This window comes from Pseudomassariella vexata (assembly GCF_002105095.1).
Source record: "Pseudomassariella vexata strain CBS 129021 chromosome Unknown BCR38scaffold_9, whole genome shotgun sequence".
Lineage (NCBI taxonomy): Eukaryota > Fungi > Ascomycota > Sordariomycetes > Amphisphaeriales > Pseudomassariaceae > Pseudomassariella > Pseudomassariella vexata.
The window spans coordinates 1,720,555-1,736,145 of NW_024467964.1; the positions used below are offsets into that span (position 1 = coordinate 1,720,555).

General features: G+C 48.7%; 4 protein-coding genes and 1 non-coding gene across 5 annotated transcripts; 3 read left to right on the top strand and 2 right to left on the bottom strand.

The window, feature by feature from the left end:
- Positions 1-443: 443 nt before the first annotated feature.
- On the bottom strand, positions 444-1,551 carry BCR38DRAFT_241966 (DHBP synthase RibB-like alpha/beta domain-containing protein). The gene is made up of 3 exons (XM_040854398.1): positions 1,487-1,551; positions 1,197-1,426; positions 444-1,116 (listed from the first exon to the last, which is right to left on the bottom strand). The coding sequence occupies exons 2-3, from the start codon at positions 1,258-1,260 to the stop codon at positions 482-484; spliced, it is 699 nt and encodes a 232-aa protein (XP_040714368.1). The 5' UTR covers positions 1,261-1,426; positions 1,487-1,551; the 3' UTR covers positions 444-481.
- A 40-nt stretch (positions 1,552-1,591) lies between these two features.
- On the top strand, positions 1,592-2,908 carry BCR38DRAFT_438976 (S-adenosyl-L-methionine-dependent methyltransferase). Its single transcript, XM_040860602.1, has one exon. The coding sequence runs from the start codon at positions 1,821-1,823 to the stop codon at positions 2,730-2,732; it is 912 nt and encodes a 303-aa protein (XP_040714369.1). The 5' UTR covers positions 1,592-1,820; the 3' UTR covers positions 2,733-2,908.
- A 2,622-nt stretch (positions 2,909-5,530) lies between these two features.
- BCR38DRAFT_438977 (phosphatidylethanolamine-binding protein) lies at positions 5,531-6,537 on the bottom strand. The gene is made up of 2 exons (XM_040860603.1): positions 6,049-6,537; positions 5,531-5,982 (listed from the first exon to the last, which is right to left on the bottom strand). Exons 1-2 carry the CDS (start codon positions 6,439-6,441, stop codon positions 5,791-5,793), a joined length of 585 nt encoding a protein of 194 aa, XP_040714370.1. The 5' UTR covers positions 6,442-6,537; the 3' UTR covers positions 5,531-5,790.
- A 1,242-nt stretch (positions 6,538-7,779) lies between these two features.
- BCR38DRAFT_438979 (uncharacterized protein) lies at positions 7,780-8,197 on the top strand. Its single transcript, XM_040860604.1, has one exon. The coding sequence runs from the start codon at positions 7,859-7,861 to the stop codon at positions 8,072-8,074; it is 216 nt and encodes a 71-aa protein (XP_040714371.1). The 5' UTR covers positions 7,780-7,858; the 3' UTR covers positions 8,075-8,197.
- BCR38DRAFT_t219 lies at positions 7,840-7,911 on the top strand. Its single transcript has one exon. It is a non-coding gene; the product is annotated as a tRNA-Pro (tRNA).
- Positions 8,198-15,591: the final 7,394 nt, after the last annotated feature.

The following is a 15,591-nucleotide window of genomic DNA, read 5'->3' on the forward strand; positions in this document are numbered from 1 at the left end:
TCAGTACACCAACATCAGGGCGTCGAATGTGCTTGGAATTACGACACGTAACAACAAGTTTGCTGCTGAAAATTTAATGATGTCCTCACAAATCACACAACCAAATGATATAACCAAAGAACGTCACTAGTATCTTCGCATAACAACCAGGCTTTGCAATGGTGTATTTACGTTTGTCTTCCGGTATGCATGCGAGATATCACACCGGTACAACTCATATATTTTCATACAACATAGGTGCAAAGCCATGATACAATCACCCAGACCCAATACCTGTTGTGACATCCACTTCTTTATGCAAAATTTCCAAGTCTGCTCAGTCAATGCCGAGTTTATCCTCTCCAAGTCGCGACATGCCTCGAATGGCGATGAGCGCATTCGCCGCAATCCCTTCAAAGGTCGCTAAGGCAGCACCGTCATTCTTGTTTCTTTCGTCGAGGTGTCTAGTCCCCAAGCCTCGCAACTCAACCCGAGGAAACTGCTACGAGCTCCCATTCGACTCAAATTTGCCCTCCGTCTTCTCAATGTGCGCAATCAAATCCTCAATAGTGCACACCTTCAACCCCCACCTCCTCGCAAACTTTATGCACCCCTCGGCCCTTAACATACCGGGTTCGCTCCTGGTAGCCCTCCCCTCAACCTCTTCCCCATCCTCTACCAGCTCCGAAATAACCGCCGCCTCCCTTAGTCCCGCCAACCGACAGAAGTCTGTCCCAGCTTCAGTATGACCCGCCCTCACCCTGACACCGCCGGGGCGCGCCCGTAAAGGGAACACGTGCCCCGGCCTGCGGAAATCGGTGCTCTTGGCGTCGGGGCTCGCGAGGACGCGACAGGTTAGCGCACGATCGTAGGCGCTGATGCCCGTCGTGACGCTAGGGTCGGCCGCGTCGATGGACACGGTGTAGGCAGTGCCGCGGGGGTCCTGGCTGGCATGGACCATCTGCGGGAGGTCGAGGGAGGAGGCCAGGGCCGGGGTGATGGGCGCGCAGATTAGACCTGACGTGTGGCGGATCATGAAGGCCATTTGCTCGGTGGTTATATTGGCCGCGGCGATGATGAGATCGCCTTCGTTTTCGCGCGAGGGGTCGTCGAGGACTACTATGAAGTCGCCATTGCCTGGACGGATGGACAGGTGTTAGTTTTGGCTGCGACGAGGGAAGAGGTAGGTGGGAGGGAGAGGAGCAGCCGCAACATACGGAAGGCGGCGATGGTATCCGGTATGGAATCGAATTGCGCATGGTCGATGGTGGCGGAAGGCATGGTGAACAAAAGTAAGAGGGGTAACGAGAGAATCGACGTCCTCAAAACTGTGCCCAAGAATTGCTGCTGGGCAATTGGCTTCAATTTCCCGATGTCGAATCTTGCGTCATGCAAACGGTGGATAACAGAAGCTGAGGAAGGGTCGAACACACGATGGCTTCGACTTCTTTCTTATCTGTAAAGTAGGTTAGTGGCCATGGATCTCTGGAAACTCAATTGGACTTACTATTTACACGCAACCACTTCCTTTGTATGTACAGCCTAGTGAGATGTCGGCAAGTAGAATATGACTGTAAAAAACTATGATTGTTGCATCATCCATCATCAGCGCGGCGCCTGTACTTTTTTATCTGCGGTCTCGGCGGGGTGTTGCGGTCCCAGTAAATCGACGTATTTTGCGCGCTAATTCGCGCCTACCTCGGGATGACAATCGCTGACAAACCCCTGCATTTCGGCGCATGCACCCTTGCGACCCGACTGCTGCACTCTCGACCCGAACTTTTGACCTTGAAGTTCTAGAACCATTTGTCATCCTATACGATCTGCATGTGTAATCCATTATGCCACCGCGCCCAACACCGCTCCTCCGGCGGCTCCGCCCCCAATTCCAGGCCCAAGTCAGACATCAAATCCCACGGATAGCCATCTCATCCAATCGCCAGGCCTCCCTATCCACCTCGTCCTCATCCTCTCTAAACTCAAACCCAGACCCCACCTTCACCACCGTCTCCCCCGATGAAGTCTCCCACTTCAATGCCCTCGCCTCCTCATGGTGGGACCCCCAAGGCCCCTCCCGCATCTTGCACCTCATGAACCCTCTTCGCCACGACTTCATCCGGGACTGCAGGTTCTCCGTCCCCGTCTCCCCGGTGTCCACCACGGCCGGGCTGACGTACCTTGACATCGGATGCGGCGGCGGCATCTTCGCCGAGTCGGCCGCCCGCCTCCGAAGCACCAAGTCCGTCACCGCCATCGATCCCAGCCCGGAAGTCCTCACCATCGCCAAGGCGCACGCAAGGCGGGACCCAGCGCTCAGGGGGAAGCTCGAGTACCTCAACACGCCTGTCGAACAGTTACCGGCGCCGGCACCGCAGGAGGGTTACGATGTGGTTTCCATTTTCGAGGTGCTGGAGCACGTATCGAACCCGGCACAGTTTCTGGATCGGTGCATGCCGTTTGTGAAGCCTGGTGGGTGGTTGGTTATGAGCACCATTGCCAGGACGTGGATGAGCTGGTTCACGACGAATCTCATGGCGGAGGATGTTTTGGGGATTGTGCCCAAGGGGACGCATGATTGGCGCAAGTATGTGAATGAGGATGAGTTGAGGGGGCATTTTCTCGGGAAGAGGGACGGTTGGGGCGAGGCGAGGTGTATGGGGGTTATTTATGTGCCTGGAATTGGTTGGAGGGAGGTAAGGGGGAGTGAAAAGGTCGGGAATTACTTTTTCGCTGTGAGAAGGCTAGAAAATTAGATGGTATAAATAATACGGTCAAAGAAAGGGTCGGTAGTTATGTATGTAAGAAATTTGTGCTACTAGTGTGGTTTAGGGTGCGGTTCAGAGGCCGCCGCCGCATGCTAAGCCATGCAGACTTGTCGTTTATGATCTGCCCGAAAATACATGATAATATAATTATGTATTTGTGCTCCCAAATCATGAGTTCGATGGATTATTCTGGTTCAAGTAAGTGAATAGTTCGTATAGTACTGACGTTGTATGATTCAGCGCTCGTGAGATCAGGGAGGACATACGTCCTCAACTACATACACCACACATTTCTCAATCTCTCTTGGGATCTTCCAGAAAAGATCTTGAAGGTCATATTCCGGATCTTCGTCAATGTTGCTGCTTCTTAAAATCCTTCGCAAGCCCACTAGGCACCTGACAACTGCATCCCCGTAGTACTCACCAACTTCAGCTGCAAGTTCCTTTTTTGCAGCCTCGAGTATCTTCTTAGCCGTTATTGACACATATGTGGTTTCTTGGCGGAACACCTGCACAGTTTTCCAGAAAGCTACCCCTAAAAAAGGACTCTTAAGCTGTAGACATCGTCAGAATGACGATATCTTCCCTGCCACTAGTTGTGATCGGGATGCATATATGGCTCCAGTCTGCCCCCCTCCATGTTCACCTTCTGGATTGTGACATATATTATCCACTATCATTTCTTCTCTATAAGTGTAGTGAGTCATTTCAGCGTGTTTCAATCTCTTATAGGTAAAGAGAAACTATCTACTGTAGGCGCTATGAGAATTCATGTTTATAGTTAAATTTGATCGCCGGTACACCAAATTCTTTACAAGAACCGCCGCATTGGAGCGCATAAAAATTTAAGCTGATTTATTATTGAATCATATTATTTCCCCGAGCGATAGTCGGATTGCGTATAAATCATTGTGTGGCGAGGAATCGTGGTTTTTAGCGAAGTAGTACATTTCGACAAGCGGTGTACCAAAGTGAGTTGTACTCTGAAATATCGAACTCAGGAGAAGCAGCGTCATGTTGCCGCCGTTCGACCAAGACTTGGAGGCTTCTCGTTCTGGTCAGACGTTAATATGGTAACGTCGTTAGGCCAAACATGCGACCCAGTCGTACCGTGTTGAGGTGGGGAGCAGTTGCAGGAAGCTCGAAGTCTTCCACGTTGATAGTGATTGGTTTGCTCTTCCTTTCCCTCAGAGCTGTCTTCATCGCTTAAATAGTCTAGGTAAGCGGCGGCCAATTCCACGCAACGATGCTTCATTCTGACAGTTGCTAGTGGATGAGCATCATTCTTTAAACCAGTGTTACCTGTATCCAACATACACATCTGAGTGAGCGCGTTAATCTCGGCAGTCAGGTATTGCGCGAGTAAGCCAGGATACAAGGCTCGAGCAACCTGTACCTTCTGAGAAAGTGAGATCACTTTGTCCAGGCCATTATCCATTTCCGTTAGTTTCTTCAACAGGTTCTTGATCATTTCCTCGTCATTGATTTCTATGAAAAAAATGCGTAGGGAAGTCTTTCGTTGAGTGCCACATCTAGATCAGTCGGCTAGACCTCCGAGCAGGCTTATTTTCCCCTTCTCTTTTGCATGTGTACTTTTCTTCAGAGTTATCGTCGCATGCCTTCTTGTCTTTCAATATATTCCACCTTGGGGCCTACGTTGTATCTCTCTCCATATGGTGTCAGTGATTCGGGGAGCTGAGTTCACACAATAGCACAGTAGGAAGTCGAACGGAACAAAAAGTGGACATCGAGCCTACTTTGGCATATTAAAAATGCGAAGGTGGTGATATGAATCAATGCCATGCGCCGATGGGCGTCGTGCTTCAGCGAGGGGACATGTTCATCCCATAAGACGTCCTGAAGTTGCTGAAACTTCTGTGTACCAAGGGTGGTGAGTTGCGTCACTTTATACCAGACCTAACATCAAGCAAGCTGATCTCCGTTTTCCATGTTGCCATCCGATATTCCTGGAAGCAGGCGGGTCGAATACATACTTGCACAAGGACGACCCTCCAGTTTGCATGCCAACGTCCATGACGTCCACGGAGACACCCCTCTTCTCTACGCATCACTTATTAGAGGAAGCATGCAAGGCGACATCATCAAATAATTCGTGTCACTAGGCACCGGCCCTAATGTTCTCAACAGCCGAGGCATTACACCCTCAGATGTCAGATTCCGTGGATATTTACACCAGTCCTGACCCTGAGGCGTACCCAGGAAAGTCGCTCTGTTTCGATCGCATCTACAAAGGGCCTGCCGAGGCTCGCGTTACCCACGGAAGACAAGGTAACGTGGGTATTTCGGAGCAACATGGGTCTCATTCGGTCCGGTGGTCTGCTTTTGCAATGGGGTCCATGTTCGTCAAGTGTGGGACCTGGATGCAAGAGCATACCAGTCGCTTGATCAGGATCTGCATATGCGATCGTTGGTTTGGGTTGAATGAACGAATAACTTCGTGGGCCATCATTTTTAAATTAGAGCCGATGTGCTGAGACGTTTCGTTGGGTTCGTCATAATGAGAATAGGGCGCTTGACTTCGCCCGTGAAAGTAGTACGAACATATCTCTAGGTTATTCTCTAATATTGAACTTACTTCTACATTATAACAACACGAGTCACGTAACAAAATATATATGCTTTGGTTTTCTTGGGGACAGATATAGCTATAAAAAAAAGGATTCCAAAATTTCAGGTTCCATTTCCACTTCCGTTTATAGACATGTCCACGTTAATACGATGCGGTTAGGTCCACGTTATTGTTTGAAAATCGCTTTATACAAATGACCAAAGCATGTTACCATCGACAAGGGTTATAGGGTATAAAAACCCCTAGTATATTCTAAATAACCCCAAAAACACTTAAGTAGCATCCAAATATTTTGCAAGTAAAGCGCCGGCCTATCACAACATCTCAGAAAGGGGAAAAAGCATACAAAACTACCCCTCCTATCCTTCGCGACAAGAAGCAACACTGGTTTGGGCTGCTGAAATTTCCAAGGCGTTGGCTAGCAGCGCCAGAAATCGCACTTCCAGTTATTGAGGGCTATTTGCTGGAAGTGTTGGTAGCCAGGAAATAGTTGCCAGCAACCGGATCTCCCAGTCCATTTTCCTGAATGAAACTCGGCAGGTTAAAAGACAGTCGGGTGTAGACGTCCGTGTCATAGGGCGCATCCGTGATGTTAAATCCCTTGGGCTGGTTGAAAAGTAGATAGACGTATCGGTGCGTGTCACCGGCCTGTTGATCAAAGTCAGCGTTGCCCCTCGACAACACTTGGTCTCAGGCATTGAGGTGTATGTATACTTGTGGACCCGGGCTGATGTACTCGGCGAGATTGGCAGACGTGTTTGTGAGAATAAAAGGAAACCGAGGAAAGCTGGAATGGTCGCCGATAGCCAAATCTTGCGAAAGCCAGTGCAGGAAGGTGTATGTAACATTAAGGTAGAAGACGTCGGGATCCACCATAAGGGACAGGTAGTTAGTGGCGTGCGTCCTCTTCTCCAAAGCGAGTTTCGGTGGAATTGAGACTTGAGAAAGTTCCTTGTGTGAGCCCGAGGCGACGAAGGTGTTACCATCGAAGAAAAGGCCGAGGAGGGTGTCGCTTGCTGGTGTGAAACCGGGCGAAGTGGTGGTCGACTGCGCTGCCAGGGCAGAACCCAGAAGAAGGGAGAAGGTTATGAGCTTGATTGCGATCATTTTTTCCGGATAGCTTGGGAGCGAGTTGAATATTTTGAAGAACTCGGCTAGGTGGTAAGAGTAGACAATGCCTTCAGAACTGTGCGTTGCTTGAGGCTATGGACTTGGGTAGTTGAGTGCACTGAGGGCAGGCATCGCTCAACTTATGCACCTTTGGATCTATGTAATCCTCGACCAAAGCATTGTTTACAAACAGTCAGACCGAAATTTGTCTCTAACACCATTGCGTCGTCATTCTGCATTTCCACTAGTATCTCGTGTAAGTGGCAGCATGGGCAAGCTATGGACGCCACTATGCTATCGATTGCGAAAGCTTCCCTATTAGGCAATGGAGCCATGGAGTCTAGCTCCGCTCTGGGTTTTGATCCTTCTTCCTTCATACTGGTAATGGGCGGCATGACTCAATGCCAAAAGTACGGCGCGCGCCGCGTTCTGATTTTTCTGAGCGATGATTACATGACTTGTCAAATGCTCACGGAACAGAAATGTTTCTTAGCGGAGACTGGCAGCTATATAGAAACCTCTCTTCTGACTCAAGTTGGCATTTACTCTCAACGTCTCGAAGAATAAACATGCACATCTAGATAGTATGTGTAGAGTAGTTTGTCATGTGGAAGTTCTGATAAACATGGAGCAAGATTTCTATCAAGTATAGGAGCCTTGCATCAATTATGAAGTACTAACCGGCTTGATGGACTATGTTTCTACCATAACTTTCAGCCCTGAGCGGCAGGTCTTCTTGGCCTGGAGCTGATACCCGGGTTGGCGCAATCCTGATCAAAGCAAGCCTACATATTGACAGGCAAACGAAAACTTCTGAATATCAGTGCGTTTCTAGCGGGGTGGCAGCCATATGGAGCTCGAGTTACAGATAACGGGATGCCGCTACCCGGATAATAATGCCAGCCAAGTCAAATCAAGAAGAACCAAGTATAGATGGTGTGAGTTTTTGGAGCTCACAATTTTTATTTTTTTATTTTCAAACATGTCCAAGCTCTCTATGGTCAAGTTCTAATGGCACCTTCTTTTTCTACTGAAACAGGTTATTGTGGTGCATCACAACACGAGCGTACTAAGCAGACGCTCCAAACCGCACTGGAATTCAGTAGCAGCTCGACGACCCACACCCCACCAGACCCAAACACACATCTTGGCTCCAAGCAGGCAAACATACATTGCCTCGGTTCTTTCCCTGGCCTGGTGCGTCAGAAATTACGAGAGCCACTAGCAGCACTCTCCCTTCATCTTTAAGCGCTGAAGGATCTGAAAGTCAGTGGGCACTCCACATTTGGTCGGCTCAAAAATCCTCGCTTAGAAGCATATCTGACCCTCAGCCAACATGACCGCTATTACGCACCCAATTTGTCAATTATGAAACATACAGGTTAAATTGAACACGGCTTGATGGTCTAGCGGTATGATTCTCGCTTTGGGTGCGAGAGGTCCCGGGTTCAATCCCCGGTCAAGCCCAATCGTTTATCATTTTTCCACATCATTCGTTTTGATTCTGCTCACGTACATCATCATGCAATTAATCTGGGGACCTGGGTGTTGTTTTATCGTTTGGTTTGATTTTGCAGTTATTAAACACAGGTCTTGTGGTTTGCAGAAGGTGTTTCCTTCTCTAGGTTAGTTGGGATGACCGTAATAGCACCAGTCACGACTAGTATGCCTTCTGTTAAGGCATAAAAGAATTGGATCTTCTTAAGGATATAGATGGCCCGCTGGTGTTATGTGTCTCGTCCTATGGTTCTGCTTAGTAATAAATATGGATACCGCATGCATACCAGATAGGATCGTTACGAGAAATACATAAGACTTTATTTAGCCACATGCTTAGTTTTTAGTAAAACCCTGAATAGATAGAGAGTAACAAACTCACTATAGTGTAGTAGCCTTAACAGTGGGTGTTTATTTCAATCGACAAGTATATGTGCTCAAATACAATATATGGTCCTGGGCGTCACATGTATTTTGGATCTGTTCAGAGACCACTCGGTTTCACCATAACTCAATGATTGCGGTGAAGACTTTGGTCAAAATTCACATCCCGTCACCAACAGTTCTACACAGGGGAGTCATGGATACACCACCATTCACTAGATACACCTCACTACTGTAGTACTCCGTCCCAGAAAAGTGCATCCATCGGGCAAGTTCCATGGCTTTCAGAAGTAGTCATGCTATCTCTCACCATACCAGAAAGTTACTTTGCAAGTCTGGTTAATCAATGTTATTGGTCAACCATGTCCATAAGAGGCTCGTTTTCTAACATATCCATTTCCTCTGCTATACGAAGATGACCAAAGCATTCCCCCAACTATGTATTGGAATGAGGATCCATTCATTGGCACTCGCCATGCACCGGCCGAAAAAGGGCAGCAGATGTGAAGTTTCGTGGATCTGGAACCGTAAATGGAGTTTGATAAACAAAGAAGTATGCAATATAACGTGGGACTTCTTGATAAAACCCCCCTTCCTCTGCTGGAGGAGCTATTCAATTTCTACAAAGAAGCTGTCGCAGCTATATGATCACTGCTCACCAGTAATGATACATCACCCTAGCACGTGGATACCTCCACATATGAACATCCTAGTTTCCTTCGGAGCTCCATAATTTTCTCTGATGCTTATGTGGGCCCATATCTTCAGACTCTACCCTGTTCTTGTGGATGCTGATATACATGCGCTTACCAGACAACTTGAAACGAACAACTAATGACAGAGGTCGCGGGTACCTAACGCCGAAGGCTTGAGGGGTTTCTAAACGGTGGGAATTTCTCCTTTCGGACACAGTTGCAAGTCACGCTTTAAAGTTAGCCGTTGAAGCCTTGCCATACATATACGTCTAGATACACGACCGACAGCAAGGCCCCTTGATGATCACATCGACAAACCACTCGATCTTGAACGGACAACACTTGTGTCAAGTATCTGCCGGCATGTTGCACTACGTACGACCTGTAGCCCTTTGCGCGTAAACATATTTCGTAGTGTGAATACCTCTAGACCTAACTGTGAAAATGCCGAGAAGAGTCGGGTGCAGCCCAGGGACCTATAGAACATCGATCAATGGAGCGATTCAGAGCAGAGTTAACTGCATATCCCAGCTAGAAGATCTGCGCGTACTCATCCATTTCAATTCACTTAGCTTAGTACTGATAGAATTTCTTTGGCGTGCTTCCGATCATCATGCTCACCCATCTAGTAGCATTGGGACTAGCACAATCCTCTGATCAATATTCTATTGCAAGGAAGCGAGTACATACGTTTACTGTTTATCCTGAAGATAATTCGAACCTAAACAGACCTATAGCATAAAATGAGCTCTTCTGTATGCTCAGAGGATATTGTAGATAAAGTATAGTAATTCCTATTATTGTTGGGTGGTCTTATGAACCTTACTTGCTACTACGAGCGGTAATATCCTGTGGCTCTTAGGTAAGCGGCCATACTGTAGCATATTCATCTCGATACCTACAGGAGAAGGATTCCTGGACGTGAGAATGACAGGTTGAGCATACGAGCCATCATCGATGAACACGCCATCTTCAGTAATGTACCATCCATTCCTACCATGTATCCATCTGTCTACACCGCGCACGAGGCCATCTCCCCGATCGACATGCATTGACGTGTCCGCTTTAAGCAAGTATTAAACACAGCAAATGATCTAGAGATATACAGGAGGCAAGGCACTTAAGTGGTGGAATATATAAATGTGCATATGCTTAAAGTATTAACCTAGTATAACCAAAATGCCGAGTTGAGCCCAAGTCGATCGACACAAGTCCGAAATGGGGAAGGCCATGGGCCGTGTTGAGCTCAAATAGGATGGAAGCAAATATAATTTCATGCAACCTTGCAGAAGGGTTAGCGGCCCGCTGCTGAAGTAGTTGGAGCTACGAGGCTGGGCTCGCTTGCAACAGCCGGTCGTTCTGGCTGTCGGTACTGACAGAATGAAAGGTTCATGTGGTCATTTTAGAATGCGTAACAACCTTTTGCCTGGGTAATATCTAAATGAGCAACACTACGATCGGCCACGACAAACGAGAGATTTCCCTCTGCCAGGAATGTTGCACTTTAGGCTTTCCATAATTTCGACTGACCGGTGGGAGAGTTAAAGCAGTTGTCAGGGCTGAGCTGTCAGCTCACCTGTTTCAAAGCGGCGCGCGTGACGGGCTCGACGAGCGGGGGGCCTATAGATGGATTTCCTAGTGTGTTGACTACTACTAATATCTCGTTAACAGTACCAGTCTTCCCACCACTGAGAACCGAGTGGTCTCACCGGTCCCGCCATGTGGGCATCGAGCCCTTTTGGTCTCTACGCGAACCTCACTAGGTTAGTACTTTCGGAGAAGGTCCAGATTTTGTGATATGCGGGGACCGAACAGGGGAGAAAAAGAAAGCGAAATCTGGGGTACTTTTTCGAACATGGATTAAGTGGAGGCATTGTCGATTCGGCAGGAGGGGAACGGAACAATGGGAGATTCCACGAGCTGGGGAGGGAGGGTAGGTGGGTATTGTCGCTTCGCTACAACTCTATAGAACCTCACCGCCGCTTCGTTGCACAAGACCAGGCCGCTGTTTCAATAAAACAGCAAGTCCTGCCGAGTGTCTTGTTGTAGTTCCGCACATGCAACTCCTGGAGAGGGCTGATGAAGCTGACGATGATCACAGCGGGAGGGAAGTAATATCCTACTCACGAGTGGGAAAACTCCGAGACAGATTTGGGCTCTATTTTTTGAAGGAATGAGCACAAAAAAGCTAATTGTCTAACCCGCTCCGATAGCAACCCCTGGTAACAAAGGTGTGCGTGACTCTGATCCTGGAGGAGTGAGTGCCTTTAGACATCAGCAGCACCAAAAGTAAACGAACCCTTCTTGCAGTAGCAGTACCCTTCTAGTAACACTGCCCTGCCCGTTAAAGAAAGAGCACATGGACGTCCCCACAAAGCCACCCGCACGCGCATGGCTCGCCTCCGGTTAAATGGGCGAGGAAGGATTCCTTGCAAGACCCCTCAGCCCCTTCCGCGAGCCGCAACATTGCACGTAATTTTAGCCGTCCTATTTAGCCTGACGCCTAGCCAGCCCCAACTACCATGCCAAAAAGAACTGTTCTATATAAACTTGGGTTGATGGGGGGGGAGGACCCTTGGGAACCACTCGGTCGGTAGTTCTGGACCATGGTGATGATGGCGTTGGTTGGTAACACTTGCCACGCACGCAAGCGTTGGGTTGGGTCTGTTTTCTGTGTCGCGTGCTGGTGAGTTGCGTTACATGCTGGGTGAGGGATGTGGGAGGGCGACCCAGAAATGAGAATCCGGAGATATGTGAGTACAATAGCATGATTCCGGTCTGAAACGGGGTTCAATTTTCTTTTGCTTATTATTTTTTTAAACAAGAACGAACCGGAAGCTTTAGATAATATCCCCCATCCGTGCGAATGTTGCGGCCTGGGGATTTACTGGGAAGAACTAACACCAAGCTTTCATTCGTTACCAGTCTTCGTAATTCTACCGACATTGGCAACACCGCATTTTGATTCGCTGAGTATGGGCTGACTGTGACTGAGACCTTCTGGATCCAGCGATAGTGCTAAATGCACCCAGATCTAGCTCACCGTCGCGGCCTAAGTATTGTCTAAGTCTGACTTCCTGGGAAACACAGCATCAACAGGACAGAACTAGCAAGGAAAGACGAAGTAAGCATGGGGGGAGAAATATTTTACAGACAGATGACGTTGACGGCACACCGTACACCACTCACATATAATTTTCGCTAAGCGCGGGGGAGGATCGCCGGCCGAGATGATTGGCAGAGTTGCGAGGCCCCTACTACTACCCACTACTACCCAAAGCTGCTATTAGACGCACCGATATTACCATACCTATAAATGCAAGAGATGGTCACAGCAGCCGGAAAGCTGGCTGGTGTCTCTCCTGCGCCGCGAGGCCGTGCTGACCGAGTCTCACTCGCGATACTACCTTGCTACCCACGTGGATGGGTACAATGGCCAACTCAGTCCGGACCCCTAAGACGAACCCCCGCGTTTCTGACCATCCGGTCTCCACCGCTGCTTTGGGGGTTGTTTCGGTATCAGATGTGCGCCATTGGGCGTTGATCTGGGCAAGAGGAACGGGAACGGCCCGACCAACAAGTCGCCTGGTCTGCCGTAAGCACAGCGGTGCATTCGCGAGTCGCGGGGCAGGATCCGGAGGAGTAAGCGGACCCATCGTTGGTCCATGTCTGGAACAGCATGATGATGGGGGTAATGGTGTGATTGGAGAAAAATGTGAGATTAAAACTTACGATCAGATCGGGAGGGAGTGATAGCGTGAGCAAGTTTAATAAAGCGTGCTTACTATATCCACCGATATTCGCGACGGCCCGTCATTTCGAGGGTCAGTCAGGAGTCATCATTCTGAGGAAATATTACCGATTCTTGCGTTTGTTCCCTTTCTTCGTCTTCTCGTCGTTATCGTTTCGAAATTAGTCTCATTGTTTGACGTGACGGTGATCTTCACATCAAAAAAGGTGGTCAGCAAGAGTTGGCCTGTTCATATGCTGTCACCCACACGGAAGAATGGTAAGGAGTCCAGATGGAACTGAAATTCCAAATGCAATTTGGTATCCCCGTCCCAAAGGATCTATCGTCGTGACGTCCTACCCGCCTGGTCCTGGATCATGCGCTCGTCCTTCGACTGACATAGCAATTGTAGCGGAGGCTCCAGGACTCAGAATATACAACCAGGGCCCTGATCCATGTCACCCCAGATATTTCGCCTCCCGCCTCGTGGCATTGGGCGATCCAAGATCTGTAACACAAAGAGTGATCCAGGTATTGTGACACGCTGGCGCTGGTCAAGTGAGCACGCAAAAAAAAAATTGAAAACCCACCAGCTGAAAGTCGAAGCGGAGAGTCTAGCAATAGCAACCGTCACATCCAGAGCAAGGACCCTGTTCTGGTGTCTTAGATGAGAGACGAGTGAGTAGCAAGTCGAGCCGGGCCTCTGCGCAATAGTATTCGCCGTTGACGGGCGCCTCCTCCATGATACTTGAATTGCCTCGACTCGAAAGGATCCAAGACCTGCAGAAGACCATTGCGATTCGTGCTTGAGGAGCAGACGGGACGGCTGACGGCTGTGGTGAAGGTCGGACATGCCCGCCCGGTTGATGAACACGAAGGTGTATATCGATTACGAATGCAATCTCGGCACCTCAGTTGTCGTGAGAGCGATGAATATCCCGGGAATCCCTAAAACCTCATCATCATTCGTGCTTCCCCTTGGTGTGATTGGCAATAGCTGAGTAAGTTACTAGCTGACCGTGTCCACGGCTGAAGAAGGGACATATAGAATGACTGGTGTATGCCGTTCGTATCAGCAACACAAATCCGGTAAATGAACGAGTTATGGCAGTTTTTCCTTCACGGTGGAGGATGGCGAGGAGAAATTGCATGCGTATTCTTAGAAGATACACCAAACGATTCGTATGCAGCATCGGCTGTCTGCAGTCGGATTGGCATATGTCCGTCCGAATCATCCCCTGCCAGTGCCCCTTATCGTCTCCCAGGACCAATTATTTTCGCCGGCACAACAATGTGGCCTGCACCATTCGTCTCGATTACCGAAAGTGCTCCAATTGCACCCTGCATCGCCGTGACTTTGTGCATATCACAAATATCGTATTGTGTTGTTGTCCGAGGCCGAAGTCCCCGGATTTCAGCGCCCCCCACGAGGTGAGACCGTGGAGAAGACAAATGACCAGTCTCACCGATAGTCGTCGAGATGTGAGTGGCGGGCGATGAGTTACAGATGTGGCTACTAGTTATGTAAGACGACTGACTACTTGCTGACAGCGGGATACGCTAGCCTACGTATCGACCGCTTCTTCGACGTGTTTCAACGAATGACAACTACTTGCCGGTAATTCCTTTCAGGATCTTAGCAGTTGGTTGTGGTCACGCAAGATCGAAGAAGCCACGCCTAGGACTCAACGCCGACATTGACGATACGAGTTGAGGTTACGGGACACAGGCCTTCTTCTAAAGGGGTAAGTAATATTGGGACAACTATAATTCAATAAAACAAAGGAAATAATAAATAAAATAAGAGATAAAACGATGAAAATATGAAAATATGAATTGACTTTAGAAGCTGACCGCTGCTCACCAGGCCATCTTGCTGACCCTCGTTATCTCAAAAATGCATGAATTCAGTATAGATGACGAGAATACAACCACCAACTAGTCAGTGCCAGACAAGTCCGGCACTCGGAATAGAACCCGAGAGGTGCTCGAGCTCGGCTTGATTCGAGCGCATCGAGTCAGAACAAGACCCAGCAGTTCTGTTTCTTTCAAACAATGACGATGCTATTCAGCAAACAGATGATCGATTTCTCCATCAACTACGGTTTGTGGTCGAGTCAGTGGATCCACAGAATAAAAAAAAGGTATCAAGTACAGGTACGAGGGCCAGTTTCATGCACCGTAATCGGTCCTTGGGTCTTTAGCTGCTGAACAATCATCCTGAAAATATTCATGCGTCCCAAAAAATCCAAAAATGGCATGCTGCTGCTTGCAATTTGCATGGAAACATGTTGGTACCTGATTCTTGTTTTGGGGCGTCGGGATGACATCATGCCTTCGCGTGAGATGGTGTAACATTTCCACACGTCGATTTGTGCGAGAACAGACACTGACTCGCAATGAGCGAACTACACAGTGCTACGTAGATTTTACCATGCGCTCAGGCTTGGGGAGAATTAGATAAAATACAGAGACGGGAATTATGTGAACTCATCATGGGGTCGCTACAAACTTCCCACATGGAGATGTGTGGATCTCGATGTTCTGAATTCGGCTCAGGTTGACCATGGGTACCCCAGAATACCAGAGAAAGCCAAAGAGAGGAGAAGGAGGCAGGACGGCAATTGATGGTGAAGAGGATGAGGATGATGGCGACGGCGCATCGTCTTTACCTAGGAGTGGCCCATGGGATGAATGAATGAATCAATCGACCGGCGAGTCAGAGGTATTGCCTCGCAACTATAATGGCAGTATTCAGGACAGCACCCACGTTCAATCAATCAACTGGGCACGCCTGGCCTCGCCGCTCTGTTTCGCCTAAGCATGCACGTATCAGAAGCA

Excerpts from the sequence above, each read along its gene's own strand:
- BCR38DRAFT_241966 (XM_040854398.1), bottom strand. The coding sequence starts at position 1,260 with ATGCCTTCCGCCACCATCGACCATGCGCAATTCGATTCCATACCGGAT. Across the intron at positions 1,117-1,196 it reads GGATACCATCGCCGCCTTCC|GCAATGGCGACTTCATAGTA; the intron begins GTATGTTGCGGC and ends CCATCCGTCCAG.
- BCR38DRAFT_438976 (XM_040860602.1), top strand. The coding sequence starts at position 1,821 with ATGCCACCGCGCCCAACACCGCTCCTCCGGCGGCTCCGCCCCCAATTC.
- BCR38DRAFT_438977 (XM_040860603.1), bottom strand. The coding sequence starts at position 6,441 with ATGATCGCAATCAAGCTCATAACCTTCTCCCTTCTTCTGGGTTCTGCC. Across the intron at positions 5,983-6,048 it reads ACATCAGCCCGGGTCCACAA|GCCGGTGACACGCACCGATA; the intron begins GTATACATACAC and ends TTTGATCAACAG.
- BCR38DRAFT_438979 (XM_040860604.1), top strand. The coding sequence starts at position 7,859 with ATGATTCTCGCTTTGGGTGCGAGAGGTCCCGGGTTCAATCCCCGGTCA.